Source organism: Mytilus edulis, chromosome 4, assembly GCF_963676685.1.
Source record: "Mytilus edulis chromosome 4, xbMytEdul2.2, whole genome shotgun sequence".
Classification (NCBI taxonomy): domain Eukaryota; kingdom Metazoa; phylum Mollusca; class Bivalvia; order Mytilida; family Mytilidae; genus Mytilus; species Mytilus edulis.
The window spans coordinates 201,254-221,149 of record NC_092347.1 but is presented as its reverse complement, the minus strand read 5'-3'; the positions used below and the strand labels follow the sequence as shown (position 1 = coordinate 221,149).

At 34.1% G+C, this 19,896-nt stretch overlaps 2 protein-coding genes across 2 annotated transcripts in view; one reads left to right on the top strand and one right to left on the bottom strand.

The window, feature by feature from the left end:
* The first annotated feature begins 1,401 nt into the window (after window positions 1-1,401).
* LOC139518618 (uncharacterized) lies at window positions 1,402-3,351 on the top strand. The gene has a single exon (XM_071310092.1). The coding sequence runs from the start codon at window positions 1,402-1,404 to the stop codon at window positions 3,349-3,351; it is 1,950 nt and encodes a 649-aa protein (XP_071166193.1).
* A 4,957-nt stretch (window positions 3,352-8,308) lies between these two features.
* LOC139518354 (zwei Ig domain protein zig-1-like) overlaps window positions 8,309-19,896 on the bottom strand; it is a 35,488-nt gene continuing 23,900 nt past the window's right edge. The window contains exons 3-7 of the mRNA XM_071309907.1: window positions 17,181-17,394; window positions 11,277-11,300; window positions 10,578-10,880; window positions 9,466-9,489; window positions 8,309-9,089 (exon numbers count right to left, since the gene is read on the bottom strand). Of these exons, the coding sequence (XP_071166008.1) occupies window positions 8,980-9,089; window positions 9,466-9,489; window positions 10,578-10,880; window positions 11,277-11,300; window positions 17,181-17,394 (675 nt within the window). The 3' untranslated portion in view covers window positions 8,309-8,979. The remainder of the gene's footprint in view (window positions 9,090-9,465; window positions 9,490-10,577; window positions 10,881-11,276; window positions 11,301-17,180; window positions 17,395-19,896) is intronic.

Below are 19,896 nucleotides of genomic sequence, written 5' to 3'. Positions count from 1 at the left end.
AAATACACAGACTCCGTGTCAACAGTAGTTAACAAGATGAAAAATTATCCTGCTTATTCCCAATACAGATATTTATTGATGTAGCGAGACAAGTTCTTCCTCTAAATTTATACTAATGGGTTTTTAATATCATTTTGTTTCTTAATCACGAGAAATGCTTACAGGTGCTGCTTAGGCTATTGTCCGTCTCTGGCTAACATTAATCTGGATCAAGACATTAGATATCTATACTAAAACCGTTAAACTATGAATTGATTTATTTTACTTGTACTTTAATCATTTATCTATTTTAAGAGCAATTGCTTTTGAAAAATGTATCGCTACATTGTAGGTCACATTATGGCCTTCAACAATAAGAAAACATATTCAACGCCTTTGTATAGCTTACACGTCTATTTGTCATCATAACATTTACTTGTCAAATTTTCTGCACCAGACTATTAGATTTTTGACAGTGATGTTCAAGCCCTAAATAATTGGAAAAATCCAAAAATGAAAAGATTATAGAACAAAAGGGACAAAGAGTATAAACAAAGCGGGGCACGGTTACAGATATGTTTTTTTAATTTTAAATAATTTCTAAAGATTTGTAACAATAATACTTAAAACATATATAACCAGGTCTAATCCACCATTTTCCATCAAATAAAATGTCTGTTTAGGAATTTTCCGTGGAGTTCGGTATTTTTGTCATTTTTCTTTTTAATGAGATTTGCACACATTTCATATTGCTGAAGGTAATGCACCAGCCTTTTCTGAAGAGGAAAAATGTACTATTTTGCAAGACACTTTCTTTAAAGGCGGACACCTTAGGACAGATGAATATGATGATACATTCTATAAAGAAACAATGGAAGAGTGTAAAAACATATGCAATATGGAAGATAAAATAAAAGCAACACAACACAAATTGGACTATGAAATTACATCTGATGAAGTAGAAGATGCCATCTTTGCACTTGAAATAGGCAAATTATCAGGAGCAGGCGACCACTTCCCTGAATTATTTAAATTTGCAGGACCAAATTTCATAGAAGCCATGAGAGTAATGATCAACCTATCATGGAACAATGGGAAACTCCCTACAGAATGGAAAACTGCCAATGTCAAATTCCTTCGCAAACAGGGAAAGACCAACTACTATTCTCCGTGATCTTACAGACCAATCAGCCTCACTAGTGTCATGTGTAAAATAACAGAGAGGATAATCCTAAACCGACTTGCAGCCTTCATAGAGGGAATGCAGATTATTGATATAAATCAAGAAGGCTTTAGGAAAAACCCCTCTACCTCCAACTGTCTACTGCGATTTATCCAAAATGTCATAGAGAAATACCACAAGGGTGAAATAACTTTGGCATGTCTAATTGACATGGAAAAAGCATATGGAGAGAAGGACTAATGGTAAAGCTACATAAACTAGGAATCCAAGGAAAAACATGGAAATGGATTAAAAACTTTCTGAACAACAGAATGGCAAAATGTATATTTGATGGGTTCATAGGAACTGAATTTGAAACAAATATAGGACTACAACAGGGCTCTATGCTAGCTCCTACTCTGTTCAACATCTATATAAACGAGTTTCTGAATGACATCAAAGGTGAAAACACAAAATTTGCAGATGACGGTACAATGTGGCAATCCAGAAAGCCAGAGAAAATAGATGAACTGAAAGAGGAAATGGCACAAGACATCGGAAAAGCAATAGAATGGACCAGTAAATGGAGAGTTAACATCAGCATTGAAAAGACAGAAGTGTGCATGTTCACCAAAAAGAAAATCAGTAAAGAGGATAAAACTATCAAATTAAATGGAAAAGACCTAAATTATAACCCAAACCCAAAGTTACTTGGAGTAATACTGGACGAGAAAATGACGTTTGGAAAACACTTAGAAACACTGGAAAAAAAAGCAAGTAGAAATCTGACCATACTACGAGAAGTAAGACAAATCAGTAAGATGAATACCAAGAAACTGTTACAATTGTACTTTTGTCAAAAAAGATCTATTGTGGAATATAGCTGCCCAGCATGGCAGGTTGCTGAACAAAAAGACCTCCAAAAACTTGATAGGTTACAGAGGAAAGCTCTCACTCTGTGCCTAGATATGCCATCAACATCAGGCAGAGAAGCTTTAGAAATTGAGGCGGGAGTTCTTCCAATAGACCTGAGAATCGAAGAGATGTCTATAAAAGAAATTGCAAAAATTCAATCAAAGTCCATAAAAGAACCTATTAAACAACAACTTATACATTACCAAGAGGAAATAGTCCATGACATCCATATAACACCAATGGGCAAAGCGCTAATTCAGTCAGGTGAAATGGAAAAAGAAACTGGCATTAACATCAATTTGATAGAGCCGGAATTTACTTATAGACTTGCAGAAACATCACGGACACAAACAACACCATCATACTGGAACAGACTTGGCAGCTCGAAATCAAGAACATCAGAACAAAAGAAACTATGTATAACAGTCATGACAAAATTAATAGGTAACACAGCAAACGACCAAACAACTGCATACACTGATGTATCATGCATGGGAAATCCGGGACCATGTGGAGCTGGTGCAATCATATACACAGAAGACTCAAGACCAGCCATACGACTACACAGACCTGTCGCTCAAAGAGGATCCATCTTACTAGCAGAGCTTGTAGCAATTGTAATGGTACTGGAATTTTGTATACTTGAAAGACTACACAACACCATCACCACACTTAAAATTTTCTCTGACATTCAAAGTGCAGTAGGACTCCTCACACTACATTGGGCACCCAAATCCTATTTTGATGTGATTCGAGACATCAGAGAACACATTGAGGACCTAAGAACTAAAAGGATTGAAATTTGCATCCTATGGACACCAGGACATGCAAATATTCAAGGGAACGATGAAGCGGACTTATTGGCAAAGCAAGCTGCAGAAGAAGCAACACAACTCTTGCCAAAAAACAACATAATTTCCCTTCAAGACGTAAAACAAGGTGCACACAAGAGTGTCATGCTGAAGTGGCAAAGACGATGGGAATTAAGCAACACAGGAAGAGACCTTTTTAAAATAACATCAAACGTTAAAAACATCCCAATCTTTGACTATCCAACCAAAAAATTCTTCAGCATCTTTATACAACTTAGAACTGGCTACACAACCCTTTATTATTATAAACAACGCACAGGGCAAAACACCACCGACTTATGCAGCTGTGGAAACAAGGAAACACAACAGCACTACCTCACAGAGTGCCCCAACTACGAGCGTTATAGAGAAGAAATGTACCACCAAATTACAAAAGAAATTGGAATACGCAAAATCAACACATGCACACTGCTAGAAGACTAGATCACGAAAACACAGAAGAATATAAACGGAAGTTAGAAATCATTTCGGCCTTTATTTCAAAAACAGGACGTTTCGACTTACCCGAACATCCGCAACCTCAATCGTAACAGCAAAAACAAAATTAAAGTACATGGAGGAAAATACATGGAGGAAGATACACATAGGGCGTAATATGCACCAATGAGAAGAGTTGTGCCATAAGGCCATACGATTGAGGATTGATGAGTCAATAAAGAATAGTATGTCTTGTTGTATACAAATCATCGTTCATCTTTAAGTCTGCCTACCTACCATTTCATATGTTTACTTGATTTCAGTAACTTTGTAGAAACAACCGAGTCTGTTTCATTTTATATATATATATATCGATGTCACAAGCTATATTCGAACATTCCACACGATTTAGGAATAGAGGCAATACCATACTGGGTTACAAAACATCGAGATGCAATACCAAATCGATTCACTGTTGACTTTATACTCGATTCTACTAACCTTATTCTGGAAAACAAGTCTTTCTATTTCAATGGCAAGAACTATTTGCAACATCGGGGGACAGCAATGGGAACAAAATTCGCACCAACCTATGCAACATTAGTCATGAGCTCCCTTGAACAAAGACTGTATCAAGAAGTTGAAAATGATTTGGGAGTTGAATTTGCGGGAGAATTTGAATTATCATGGAAAAGATCACCTTCATACCTCCATAAAATTTACAAAGGATGAAAATTACAATGAATTGCCGTTTCTAGACATTCTTGTTAGTAAAGATGGAACCGAAATTAAAACAGATATTTTTTACAAAGAAACTGATACTCATCAGTATTTAGATTTTAATTCGTGCCACCCATCATTCAACTTCACCTGCATATGGGATATATATTTCCCAACTTATTCAATATTCAAGAGCTTGCAGCTCCTACTCAGACTTTGTAAAACGTCATCAGTGTCTGAGTAGAGAGTTGATGAACCAAGGGTACGTCAAAGAACGTCTCGTCCTTTTTCTAAAAAAAGTTCATCGGAAGGTACCAATACCTTGTTGTTAAATATTACGTATCAACTTCACAAATAATACATGATGGTCTTGATGTATAGACCGTACTGATGTTGTTTGTCATCTTAACAACGTGTTTTATTAGGTCTTTCCACTTTTCTGTGGAAAGACCTATTGTTTTTCTTCTGATTATTTTTTTTTCTTCCGCCTTATTTTATCCGCGATAAATATTTGTTTTTGACTTAACGACTGAAAGGTAGTTTTATAAGAAGACATAGCTAAACATGTCTAAAAAATGTGAGATAATTATAACATCTACCGAAAGAACAAACATTTGCCTCATTGTTCGTATTTTCAAATATTGTAGATTCTATAAAATCATCTCTACACAGTCGTTTTTCAAGCGGTAGCCGTTTTGTGCAAGTTGATATTTCATTTGTCCAAGCAATTAATGTGGGTTTTTTACCTGATATTTCAATAAGTACTTTATAATTAACAATACAAAAGTTACGAAAAGTACATAAAGTGTAGATTCTTTTTTTGGGTCTTACAGGAAAAATGCTACGAAACATTACAAAACGGTAGCCATTTTGTCCAAACGTCGAAAAACGTCGAAAAATCCAGACAAACGCTTTTTTTTCGACGTTACATGTGCAAAATTTGTGCCATTGTATATTCCTGATACTTGAATCGCGTGGTGAAATTTAAAAAAAAAATTGCTCGTTGTCGAAAACAAACCCACGGTCTATGTTGTGCGTGAAACGAAGGTAACTGAAAGACTTATCTGAAACAGCGACAAAAACAGATTTATTGAATTAATGCAACCCCGTATTATACGGACGATTCAGGAGAAGATTAGTACATTTTAAAAGGGATGACATGTTTGTATTGTTGGTACAAAGTTTAAACAAATTATTCAGTATCATTGTTGTCTTTACTCAACGTCTAACAACAGTGTAAGTATGATGGGTGCTTAAAAATATTTTTTATTAGTCGATGTAAGTTCTTCGATCTGTTGATGATTATACTGGCATCCAGAAATTGTTGTCGTGTAAACAAAAGAAATAATTACTAAACTTATATATGGCAGACTTATATATCTTAACTGTTAATCTTTAGTTGTTGACATGCTGTTGGTCATATCGTCGATTAATTTGACCATGCTGTTGAATGTTTCATTGGACAAGAGTGAGGTGTTTGACCCTGGTCTATTCCCCTTTTGTTATTAGCTTCCTTTATAGAATCAATCAGCATGGTTAGATATATATCACTGGAGTGTTTTAAATTCAAGTGATACTTAAGAGATAAAAGCTTGTATCAATCATCGAAAGAGGTTTCTTCCACTAAACCACTAAACACTCGTTCATTTTTAAAAGAGAGATGATGTAGAGAAATGAGATGATAATGAGGAACAAAATTATAAGCTGCAATCAATTACATACCATATCAATAAGTACGCTTACATCAATATTTTATCAGGTAATGCTGTGCAAATGTGTAAAAAAATTGATTATGAATGTTGCGCTTTTATACAAATATCTGATTGTTGAACATTACATCACAGCTCCTTTGTTCTAACAGGGGTGATCTGAGCCGGATCACCCCTACCAGATCACCCGAGTTTGAGTTTCTTTGTTATGCATGCTTTCTTTTGTTCTGTAACATGTTGGCGGCAAGATCAAATCCACTATAAAACTTATAATTAATTATACGGAAAAGACTATCTATCAAATCTCATGTAGAAAAAATCCAATGTACATGCCAAGACACATACCACTACACCAGGACGACTGGATACGAACTAGCAGTAATTTAACATAATTAAAGGAAGCTAGATCTTTTTATAAGTGAGGCGAGTTGGCAGACCTTTCATCAGTGGGGTTTAAACCTTTTTCATTAATAAGTGAGTTGTCAGACTGATTGTTCAATTTGATTTCACACTTTTTCAAAAGTGAGGCGAGTCGGTAAACAAGAGTGGGGCGATTTTTTTTATAAAGTGGCGGTATAGTGTGGGCGGATTGGCATGTGGGCCGAGATGACATTGTTTGATATCTACCTGTTGTGTTGGGGGTCATAAAGGGTATACATCACATAGTAATATTTATAAGTATATTTAATAGTTGTGTGGCGTCCTAAACTAGATTTTATGAAATGTAAATGGTTTTTCGTCTAATCTAAAACAGCTGGGATGTAAAATAGTTATCCCACTCGGACTTGGTGTGTCAGAGTTATATCATCCTCTGGCCTCCAGCCTTTGGAATAATCTTACACTGACACACCGCGTCCTTGTGGGATAACTATTAAAGATTATACAATATTTGTTTGTTTATTCATTTCACTATTATGATAAAAAAATTAATTGTCTAAAAACGTACGTTTTTTATTGGGAATAGTTCTCACCTCTTTTTGTCAATCTGTTAATTAGTATAATTGTTTATGACAGACGCAGTTTTATGTGCAAAAAGGTTTAAAAAACTTTGAACTATTTAAATACTAAGACGTTTATACCATCATGACATTAGAAAGAGACATTGTTTTGCCTTTTAATAAAATTGAGAAATGATAATTGGAAATATATCAAGGAGCATACAACAGCCGAAGGCCACTAATGGGTGAAAAAAATCCCGCATCCCTTGGTGATCCTCAGCTGGTCCCTTAAGCGAATTTTGTACCTGTTCATTGAAAATATCTATAGAAGTCACACTTAATACCTCCAAAATATATAAACAAACTAAATTAAAAAAAAAAGCATACACGACTAACAAAGGCCAAAAACTCCTGACTTGCAACAGGATCAAACATGCGGTGGGGTTAAACATGTTTTTTGAGATTTCAACCCTCTTGTTTAAATATGTTTTGATTTCTAGCGTCTCTGAAGAGTCTTTTGTAGACGAAACGCTCGTCTGGCGCAAACATAAAATATCAATCCTGGTACCTATGATGACTTTATTTCTAACAATTTTAATCTTCCTATGATCCTGATAGTTCTACGATACAATAAGTTATGACGGTTCTGCCCTAGAACAGAGTTTGACAGTTGTAAAATATAACATACTAACAGTTTCTCTTTACAATTTCTGAAAAACAACAAATCTTAAATATTATTTTCCTTAAACAGGTTTGTTACTATCAATTTATTAAATAACCAGTTGTATTTATTAATGAATTAGTGTATATAATATATTAGCTATCAATGTATGATTGAAATGAATTAGAAGTAATTGAAAGTTTTTCTACATATTTCTTTCGCTCCTTTACTTTTTATCTGTCAATCTCTTTTCAAAGTTTTGTATCTATATCCTGATGTATCATATTCGGATTTTATAAAATCACAAAAATACTTATTCCGATGAAAATTCAAAAAGGAAAGTCCTTTATCAAATGGCAAAATCAAACGACAAAACACATCAAACAAATTGACAACAACTGTCATTTTCCTGACTTGGTACAGGCTTTTTCAAATGTATAACTGTTCAATTAAGAAGTCAGGAATTTCGTTAGCATACATTGCTTAAAACATTTACTTAATTTGTCCATAAATACAAAAAAAAAAACCCAGTTCTGTTGTACCTGTAGAAATCTTATTTCAAACGAGACATTTTTTTTCGAAATGTTGTTAACAGTACCCTGCAATTCAGAAACGATCCTGGTAAACTTGTCGATCCTTTATATAAACTCATTAAAAAAGGTTACCAATTCAACACTCTTCATTAACTTGTACAACGTTTGGCTTCACCTCAAAATGTACAGGAATACTTATAAATGTAAAAATACCGCATATGCAAATATATACCTATACTGTCTCATTGTGTTTTATAATATGGTTTGAATAGGTTACTAAAAAATGTATTTCATTTGCTTTTAGGTTGCCTCCATTTAGCAAGCGCTTTTATTCATATTTATTTTTCTTTCGTTTAAACTAAGGAAATTATGTCATACAACATTTAGCCACATTATTAGTACTTTTCCTTTATATAAGGAACACACATAATACAATATGAAAACTGACTATTCATTTGCTGGTTCAGTCTTTGCATCCTTGAAATAATTGTCTCTGTGTTCACTGTCATTTACATATTTATTTTCAAACTGTTACAAGTCGCAAAATATGTAAGTCCATGTATGGCGCATTTTCATTAATCATTCTGATGTGACCGATCATGGTTCCTTCGTTAATGTTGATTGTGTTCTTACCCGATAAAATGCTTTGACTACATACTCTTCGAATAACTTTGTGTATTTTATTGTTTTAGTCTTATGCGTTCACGTTTACATAACCTTATCTCCAAACTTCTCAAATAATTATGTGCATGTTTTAGGGTAGTCTTATAATTTCAAATTCTCATTGCTTATACAACAAACTACTCGATAACATTTGCGTATTTTATCCTTGAAGTCTGACCCTCGATTACGTTCACACTACTTTTGTCTAAGCTCATCGTTGAACTTCGTGCGCTTTGATCTAGTTATATTGTATGTTCTCTATTTTGTATGTCATCATACATATTCGATCGAGTACTCAACGTCAATTTCTGTTTCGAGAACAGTTTTATCGCATCGACGAAATGTGTCTTTCGAATAATAAATATAGATATTAAGGCACTTTAGAATTATATATAACTGCATATATTGCATCACCATACCAAAAGTACAAATGTCAGGAAGAAATAAATCAATCCGACTTTTGAATGCATACCAGTTATTTGAGCGGAATTGGATTCAAGAGTATCTGTTCTTGTGACATCTGAAAAATGGTTAACCATGTAATATAGTTTAAAAGAAGAAAACATTAGTAAGTGAATATTATTCTGAAACTTTTTTTCTTATCTCAACATTATCTGAAAAGTCTGTACAATTAACATTCAGGTATGTTCAGCTTTTCAGACGACTTATGTTTTGACGTAATAGGCGCAGCCGTTTAAGAGCTGTTTCGATGTTTCAGATCTGGACGAAGCCTTTAAAAGTATGAAATTGGACCAGTAATTAGTCCAGACAATTTTGTAAACTAGAAATACATATATATTGATAGGATATTATATAGTTTTGGATGTAATCGCTTTTATATATGAAGAAGATGGTTACTTAAAATTTTAATCAAAAGATATGGCAAATATGATTACCTCTCTTTGGATAACTTGATCCACCTGAAAATAAAAAATTAAATGTTACAATAATAATTAGCAAAACTTTTGACAAAATGTAAATGTTATAAGCTCTCTCTTAACACGGTTCAGTCAATTATCGTCCCCTTCCGATGGACTATCATCGTTTCTCAAGACCATAATCGCAAAAGATGTCAAGGGAGAGCCGCAAATTCAGTCCTTGAAATGTTCTTCCCAGGGCGGGGATCAAACCATGAACCTTTGTGTCAGCAATAATGTTGTTTTAGAGATATGTACCACTTTCCAGCCTTTATTTTTCGAGTATGTTCTTTATTTTGGGTTTGAAATTTCTTATGTCGAATTTTTTATGCTAACTATACAGTATGCTATTTGCTAGTTGAGGAAGGCTCAATATGACATGTAGTTGTCACATGGGGGACTGTTTTTTTGCATTCATTTCACATCTCCTTATTATCTACATTATAATGAATTCCAAATCTTGTATTTACATTTTGTGTTATGAAGTTAAAATTGACGTTCGGAATAAATGGTATACTATTAAAAATAAAACGATCGTTAAAACCCAACAAAATTACTAAGCATATCCATTTGAATATAATCATTGCATTATACAATATGACTGTTTTTTCTTACAAACAAACATGTACTTTCGTTCTTAACAAAATCGAAACAAAATATATTTTATGGTTCAAAAAGAGACAACTTTCAATAGAAATACCTATGCTTGAAGCAACTAAAAATCCCCGTTTGGTTATATGACAAAAAAACAATACTGGTTGTTTAAAAATGCAACTAACCACATGTGTAGCTTGTAATCTTTAGAAACAGTTACTGTTAGAATCATAAGACAAGGGTTTGACCTGTATATATAAATAAGCGCAAAAAATTACTACAACATACTGAAGATACAATAAGGACTATGTTTAAGTGAAAATGTTTGACAGTGTGTTTGAAGTTTCATCTTAAGAAATTCAGAAAGCATTTTCGCAGACAATACTATGAACTTATCAACCTCTATGGTGTCGTCAGCTTTGGTTTAATAAAGCGTATATATTACAAAATCGTAAGTATCAAAGTATGATAACTAGGTGATAATATTGACTACATACCATTTGAAACATTAACCTTCAAACTTGTTATGAGAGTTTCATCCTCCAGACTAGTTGCCCTACAGACATAGGTTCCGTTATCGTCAGGGTGTACATCTGTTATCACTAACGAGCTGGTCATGACACCGGCATTAATAGATATAGTCTTTTTAATGGACATCTTTTCTGATCTTTCAGAAAACAGTCTCTCTCCATTTTTAAACCAATTGATTCTATTTGGAGCATGTTTCTTGCCTGTTGCGTTACAAAACAGAAACATGATACCTCCCTTTTCAGGAAACTGCGTTCCTGTTATTTTTATGTCTGCAAAAAAATTTCATCAGATATATAAACATATGTTATAATACATATTTGCTTCAATAAAAGATCATTTCAACAGAACAATAAGTGTCTGATAAAAGCGAAGACATGCACATGATTTTTATATATTCAGCTGACAAAATAAGAATATTCTTGATCTGTATTTTAATTCTCATTCTTTTTATTTTAAGACGCGCTTAGTTTTATATAGTGTCGGTTGAACATTTAAGTATAAACCTGAGTATGTGTTTAGGAATTTATGTAAAATATAAAACTAAATTATGCCGCCAAGTCGACCAAACAACTTTCAACATTATTTAAATGAGATAACAAACATTTACATAGTGATTCAATTTTAGATCATTTTTTATTTTTATTATCTAAATGATTTCAACATACCAGCTTTCCTATATAAAACAGCATCTGTAATGTAAATATAAACATACAAATTGTATTTTCTTGTAAATGAAATGGTGCATTTTTCTGATTACATCGTTTAAAAACTCCAGTTTACTAGAAATGAAAAACAAGAGTCAAGGATTTTTCCGCCTCATTTTAAAATTGTACCTCGAATTTGACATAAGACAGATACCAATACCGGGTTGATAAATATTATAAACTTCATAAAAAATACATGCTGGTCGTAAGTAGAGATTCTAGGCACTCACGTTGTTTATCGTAATAAATACATGTTTCGGCGTTTTTTTGTGAGTGTCGTGGTGTGTTTGTTTTGATTTACTGTTTAGTATTTCTTTTTGTAAGATCCTTTTATCGTGATGCGGAATCTATTAATCCCACCATTGTGTTAAAAAAAGAAAGCCGGAAAGGCAGAATATACCAGAGAGACAATCAACCCCATGAGTCGAAAATAAATTGAAAAAAGCCATGGCTAAAAAAGAATGAACATATGAACTACAGACAAAAAATAGTACACAATACACAAAAAAAAACCAAGTCGATTTCAGGTGATCCGGTAGGGTAAGCAGATCCTGCCAATTATGTCGCACCGAACGTTTTGTTTATTCAGTACAAAGCCGATAACAAGTCTAACTCTATGTTCAGATGCTTTGAAAGGGGACGGAATCCACAAGTCTAATTCTGTATTCACATTCTTCCAACGGGGACGGGATGAACAAGTCTAATTCTGTGTTCACATTCTTTGAAAGTGGACGGGATTAATAAGTCTAGTTCTGTGTTCACATTCAATGAAGGGGGGCGGGATTAATAAGTCTAATCTGTTCACCTTTTTTTTTTAAAGGAAACAGCATTACCAGTCTATTCTGTGTTCACATTCAATGAAGGGGGACGGGATTAACAAGTCTAGTTCTGTGTTCACATCCAATGAAGGGGGACGGGATTAACAAGTCTAATGTGTTCACATTCTTTCAAAGGGGACAGGATTAACAAGTCTAATTCTGTGTTCACATTTAATTAAAGGGGACGGGATTAACAAGTCTAGTTCTGTGTTCACATTCTTTCAAAGGGGACGGGATTAACAAGTCTAATTCTGTGTTCACATTCTTTTAAAGGGGACGGGATTAACAAGTCTTATTCTGCGTTTATATTCTTTGAAAGGGGACGGGATTAACAAGTCTAATTCTGTGTACACATTATTTCAAAGGGGACGGGATTAACAAGTCTAGTTCTGTGTTCACATTATTTGAAAGGGGACGGGATTAACAAGTCTTATTCTGCGTTTATATTCTTTGAAAGGGGACGGGATTAACAAGTCTAATTCTGTGTACACATTATTTCAAAGGGGACGGGATTAACAAGTCTAGTTCTGTGTTCACATTATTTGAAAGGGGACGGGATTAACAAGTCTTATTCTCAGTTTATATTCTTTGAAAGGGGACGGGATTAACAAGTCTAATTCTGTGTACACATTATTTCAAAGGGGACGGGATTAACAAGTCTAATTCTGTGTTCACATTATTTGAAAGGGGACGGGATTAACAAGTCTAATGTTTTCACATTTTTTGAAAGGGGACGGGATTAACAAATCTAATGTGTTCTCCTTCTTTCAAAGGGGACGGGATTAACAAGTATAATTCTGTGTTCACATTCTTTGAAAGGGGACGGGATTAACAAGTCTAATGTTTTCACATTTTTTGAAAGGGGACGGGATTAACAAATCTAATGTGTTCTCCTTCTTTCACAGGGGACGGGATTAACAAGTCTAGTTCTGCGTTCACATTCTTTGAAAGGGGACGGAATCCACAAGTCTAATTCTGTATTCACATTCTTCCAACGGGGACGGGATGAACAAGTCTAATTCTGTGTTCACATTCTTTGAAAGTGGACGGGATTAATAAGTCTAGTTCTGTGTTCACATTCAATGAAGGGGGGCGGGATTAATAAGTCTAATCTGTTCACTTTTTTTTTAAAGGAAACAGCATTACCAGTCTATTCTGTGTTCACATTCAATGAAGGGGGACGGGATTAACAAGTCTAGTTCTGTGTTCACATCCAATGAAGGGGGACGGGATTAACAAGTCTAATGTGTTCACATTCTTTCAAAGGGGACAGGATTAACAAGTCTAATTCTGTGTTCACATTTAATTAAAGGGGACGGGATTAACAAGTCTAGTTCTGTGTTCACATTCTTTCAAAGGGGACGGGATTAACAAGTCTAATTCTGTGTTCACATTCTTTGAAAGGGGACGGGATTAACAAGTCTTATTCTGCGTTTATATTCTTTGAAAGGGGACGGGATTAACAAGTCTAATTCTGTGTACACATTATTTCAAAGGGGACGGGATTAACAAGTCTAGTTCTGTGTTCACATTATTTGAAAGGGGACGGGATTAACAAGTCTTATTCTGCGTTTATATTCTTTGAAAGGGGACGGGATTAACAAGTCTAATTCTGTGTACACATTATTTCAAAGGGGACGGGATTAACAAGTCTAGTTCTGTGTTCACATTATTTGAAAGGGGACGGGATTAACAAGTCTTATTCTCAGTTTATATTCTTTGAAAGGGGACGGGATTAACAAGTCTAATTCTGTGTACACATTATTTCAAAGGGGACGGGATTAACAAGTCTAATTCTGTGTTCACATTATTTGAAAGGGGACGGGATTAACAAGTCTAATGTTTTCACATTTTTTGAAAGGGGACGGGATTAACAAATCTAATGTGTTCTCCTTCTTTCAAAGGGGACGGGATTAACAAGTATAATTCTGTGTTCACATTCTTTGAAAGGGGACGGGATTAACAAGTCTAATGTTTTCACATTTTTTGAAAGGGGACGGGATTAACAAATCTAATGTGTTCTCCTTCTTTCAAAGGGGACGGGATTAACAAGTCTAGTTCTGCGTTCACATTCTTTGAAAGGGGACGGGATCAACAAGTCTAATGTTTTCACATTTTTTGAAAGGGGACGGGATTAACAAATCTAATGTGTTCTCCTTCTTTCAAAGGGGACGGGATTAACAAGTCTAATTCTGTGTACACATTATTTGAAAGGGGGCGGGATTAACAAGTCTAATGTGTTCACATTCTTTGAAAGAGGACGGGATTAACACGTATATTTCTGTGTTCACATTCTTTGAAAGGGGACGGGATTAACAAGTCAAATTCCGTGTTCACATACTTTGAAAGGGGACGGGATTAACAAGTCTAATTCTGTGTTCACATTCTTTGAAAGGGGACGGGATTAACAAGTCTAATTCTGTGTACACATTATTTGAAAGGGGGCGGGATTAACAAGTCTAATGTGTTCACATTCTTTGAAAGAGGACGGGATTAACACGTATATTTCTGTGTTCACATTCTTTGAAAGGGGACGGGATTAACAAGTCTAGTTCTGGGTTCACATTCTTTGAAAGGGGACGGGATTAACAAGTCTAATGTGTTCACATTCTTTGAAAGAGGACGGGATTAACACGTATATTTCTGTGTTCACATTCTTTGAAAGGGGACGGGATTAACAAGTCTAGTTCTGCGTTCACATTCTTTGAAAGGGGACGGGATTAACAAGTCTTATTCTGTGTTTACGTTTTTTGAAAGGGGACGGGACTAGATGCGACATTACGAAAATCTGTTACCGTATTTATGTTCTGTGTTTTTGATTCATGTCTTTTAATTTTGAGTCTATATGCAGTTCTGTTTTATATGTCGTGATTAAAATTATAACTAAGCACTGATTTGTGTACCTCAATTGTTTCCTTACATGAAGAAATGCCGCACCTGGAATATGACAGTAGTAATCCTCTAGTTGATGTGTTCGATCTTTTGAATTTTTCATTCGATAAAGAGCCATTACGTTTTGAATTTTAGCTCTGTAATTTTGTTATCGAATTTGTATGCCCCATCCGCGATTGTATATAGGGGCATTATGTTTTGTAGTTTGTGGGTCCATCTGTCCGTCTGTTTGTTCGTTCGTTTGTTCGTTCGTTCTTCCGTCCGACTGTCCCGCTTTATGTTAAAGTGTTTGGTTATGGTAGTTTTTGATGAAGTTGAAGTCCAATGAACTTGAAATTTAGTACACAGGTTTCCTATGATATGATCTTTCTAATTTTAATGCCAATTCGAGTCTTTACTTCAATTTGACGGTCCACTTAACATAGAAACTGATAGTGCAAGTAAGGCATCCGTGTACAATGAACACATTCTTGTTTAGTGTATTTGCAATCAATCTGTTTTCATTCAAAGTAAAAAAAAATACGTTTATGTTTTATAGTACTGCTTTAGAACTATGTGTTCCCTTAATCATGCCTTCCATGCAATGTAATTTAATTCCGAGTTGTCATGTTCACTTAGATGTGTATCTAAACGGGGATGGTTTTAGCAAGGTATACAACGCACGACTATAATAAGAACTACGCCTGATATAAAATACCAGAATAAATTTAGTGGCTTCAAAAAAATAATAATATAGGATTTTTTAGGAAATTAGAAGGGATGACAACGAGTACTATAGTACAATTGTAGAACTCGTATACTCGTTTGCCTTTTATTTATCTTGAGATATTTATCCTACCATTTTCCATCACTTAATTTACTTTCAAAAATCATTCGTTATACTATTAAAACAATGACTATTCATAATGTGAATATGTTTATCCTGAGTCTTCTACATGCTCTAACTTAGTTTCAGGTTTATCTATAATAACAAAATGTGCTTTAGCAATACTAGCTTAGAATGCTCTTTCCCATAGGACTTTTCGATGTGCAGGACTAGTTGGAACGAAATTTAGAAACACTGTCATCTGAAGTTATGGTCAGATCATATTTTTAATTAAGAAACAAATCGAAGGGCCTTTCTGTGAACCCTACGCAACTGTTTGAAACATTTGTAATTTTGGTTAAGAATTAACAATTTCATGAATAAATACTTCACTAGCAGTAAACTTACTTTTGTTTGTTAATCAGGACTTTTTGTAAACGTGATTGGTATGACCTCTACATTTAATGTAATAATTTATTAAAGTTTAACTTTTACTTTATGATTGTTTAATTTATGATTTAATATCGTTTCGTATAACTAATTTGAAGTCCAATAGTGTTGCGACAAATATTGAGACAAGTTGTAATATAAAGGTTACAGTAAAAGTGACACATATTATCATCCAGTTGGCCTTGATTAACACATTGGAATGTTTCTAATTTGGTTCTTGAATACACAAACAATAATTGCTATTATGATAGGTTATTTTTCGAGAAACGGTGGTCTGTTATTCATTTGTCTATTGACACAAAAAACGAACAAACGATTCACACCACCAAGGATCAACTTATATTGTGTAGTCATACAATTTGAGTTCTGTAATGATACGTATGTTTTCCGTTTAGGTGGTAAGCTATGTCAGCATATTATGATCAGATTTATGAAAGGTAATAACCAAAATACCACTTCCCAGCATATATCATTTTTTTTCAAAAAGAATTTACATAAAAGTTGACATCCCTAGAACTTACACACTCCCCTTTACATGCAGCGTTATTTTGTGTCGTAATTGTTGGCATCCCTAGTAATTACACACTCAACTTTTACATGCAGCGTTATTTTTTGTCGGAATTGTTGACATCCCTAGTACTTACACACTCAACTTTTACATGCAGCGTTATTTTTTGTCGGAATTGTTGACATCCCTAGTACTTACACACTCAACTTTTACATGCAGCGTTATTTTTTGACGTAATTGTTGACATCTCTAGTAATAACACACTCAATTTTTACATGAAGCATTATTGTTTGTCGTAATTGTTGACATCCCTAGTAATACCACACTCAACTTTTACATGCCGCGTTATTTTTTTACGTAATTGATGACATCCCTAGTAATAACACACTTACCTTTAACATGCAGCGTTATTTTTTGTCGTAACTGTTTTCGATGGGTTCCTACTTGACATTCATATACACCAGCGTCATGTAACTGCACGCTTTTAATGCTTAGATTCCACTGTTTTTTCCATGGAACGTGAACTGCTTCATACCTGCTATCTTGTGCAAAACGTGTCACGCCTGTTGTTATTGGAGTAATGTATGGAAGCTTTCGCCAGGATACCTTAAAAAGTAAAATCACAAAAAAACTGAACTCAGAGGAAAATTAAATCGGCAAGTCCATAATTTACATGGCAAAATCAAATGACAAAACACATAAAAAACGAATGGAAAAAACCTGTCATATTCCTGGCTTGGTACAGGCATTTTCAAATGTAGAAAATGGTGGATTAAACCTGGTTTTATAGCGCTTAACCTCTCACGTTGTTGACAGTATCATCAAATTCCGTTATATTTACAATGATGCGTGAACTAAACAGTCATAATAAATAAAATAGTCAACATTTGGGTACAGCAGTCATTATCGTGTAACAATTTTAAAAGGAACAATTTAACAGAACACAAAAACATCTATCTACAAACACATTCTTTGAATCGCGTGTCTGACGTCAGACAATTTTATACGTCACATATTTTTGTCGTTCAATGTTCATACAAACAATTTTAAAAATTCACATGGGTTATGTTAGCATACAGGGTTAAAAAAGCAAAAGTATGAAAGAATTAATTTCATAAATAGACCGAGATTTAAAATAATCCAAAAGTTCTATAGAATTTATAAAAATCCACAGAAAGTTCATTCCACTACGCGATTGAATAATTTTGACGTTTATGGTTCAACGTATTTTCTAATTCATAATAGAAATATATCATAATGACATATCATAGAACAAAAACAACTGACGGGATCTTTTTAAGTAATGAGTCACATTATAAAACCAATGCATAAATTCCATTTTTATATGTATATCTCACAGTTGTCTTCAAAACTCAAAAATATCTGTTCTATTGGAATACATATTATACAATCTCCATTCCGTGAAAAATACATTCTGCTATATTTTTCCACTGAAATTAACACTACAGAATATTACTGCCGTTAGTTATTGATATTATAAAGGAACTTTAATTTCATAAAACGCATGTTACGTACCAAGAAATTGAATAATACGAATTTTCTTGTTTGAATTGTTTTACATTGTCATTTTGGAGCCTTTTATAGCTGTCTATGCGGTATGGGCTTTGCTCATTGTTGAAGGCCGTACGGTGATCTATAGTTGTTAATTTCTGTGTCATTTTTGGTCTCTTGTAGACGGTTGTCACAAAGGCATTCATACCACATCTTTTGTTTATAATTATTCTTTAACCCTAAGTATTTTACCAAGATTATATCCTCACTTTTTTTTGTTTGGTGACAACGTTGATTATCTATCCAAATGCAAGTTGAAATCAAGAGGCTGTCATTATGAAGGTAACAAATATTGTTGAATAAATGTGAATGCTATTGAGCAGCTCTTACGGTATGACATATACTTTAACAGAGGAGGATGATATTGAACAGCTTCTTTTGAGAGTGATTGCAGTTGTCAATCTGACGGTATAACACATACGTCAACAGAGGTTAACAGTTTTAAACTGATTTTTTTGATCTGACGATATGAAATGTACAGAGAAGACTGATATTAAACAGCTCCTTTTGGAAGTAATAAGGGGTGCCATTCTGACTCGTTCATCAATATGTTTACAGATGACAGTGGAATTAAAAGTTTACTCTTAAAGGTGATGGGAGTTGTCAATCTGACAGTATTACATATAAGTTAACAGAGGAGAACAATTTTAACTGCTCCTTCTGATATTGATTTGAGTTGTCAATTTGATGGTATGACACATACGTTAACAGAGGAGAACAGTTTTGGACTGCTCCTGTTGATATTGATTTGAGTTGTCAATCTGACGATAATACCTATACGTTTTAAGGGGAGAATGATATTGAACAGCTCCTTTTTAGAGTGATGGAGTTGTCAATCTGACGGAATGACATGGACGTTTGCATATAAGAATTATACGGAACTTCTATACATTGACTTGACGGTATGACATATACATTCACAGAAGGGAATGCTATTGAACAGTTCATTTTAATATTGATTAGAGTTGTCGCTCTGACTGTGCGACATATATGTTAACAGATGACAGTGATATTGAACAGTTTCTTTATGGAATTAATTAAAGCTGCTACCTTGACAGTGTGAATTTTATGTTAACAATTAACAGGGATATTAAACAGCTGCGTTTGTGAGTGTTTGGAGTTATTTTGTTACGAGATGATCAGGAAATTGCTCACTATTTTTATAAATGATTGGTGCTATCAAGAATAGGTAACAGCTATTTTTGGAAGTCATTGAAGGTGTCACTCTAACAGTATCACATTTGTGTTAAGGGAGTTTGCTGGTCAACTTTTGGCTGCGGTGAATCAGTTGTTTATCGTTAAATGAGGTCGAAGTTTTTTTTTATTTAAATAATAAAATAAATCATATTACTAACAAAAATATTATTTTTATATTTCCAGAATATAAGAATATTGAACAGCTGCTTGATTGGAGATGCTACATCGACGATAATCCAACAGAGTAGCATCTCCAATCACTTCCATAAAAACAGCTGTTAACAGGTGATAAGCATATTGAACATCTACTTTGCAAGTGATTAGTGCTGCCACTATATG

Excerpts from the sequence above, each read along its gene's own strand:
- LOC139518618 (XM_071310092.1), top strand. The coding sequence starts at position 1,402 with ATGGTAAAGCTACATAAACTAGGAATCCAAGGAAAAACATGGAAATGG.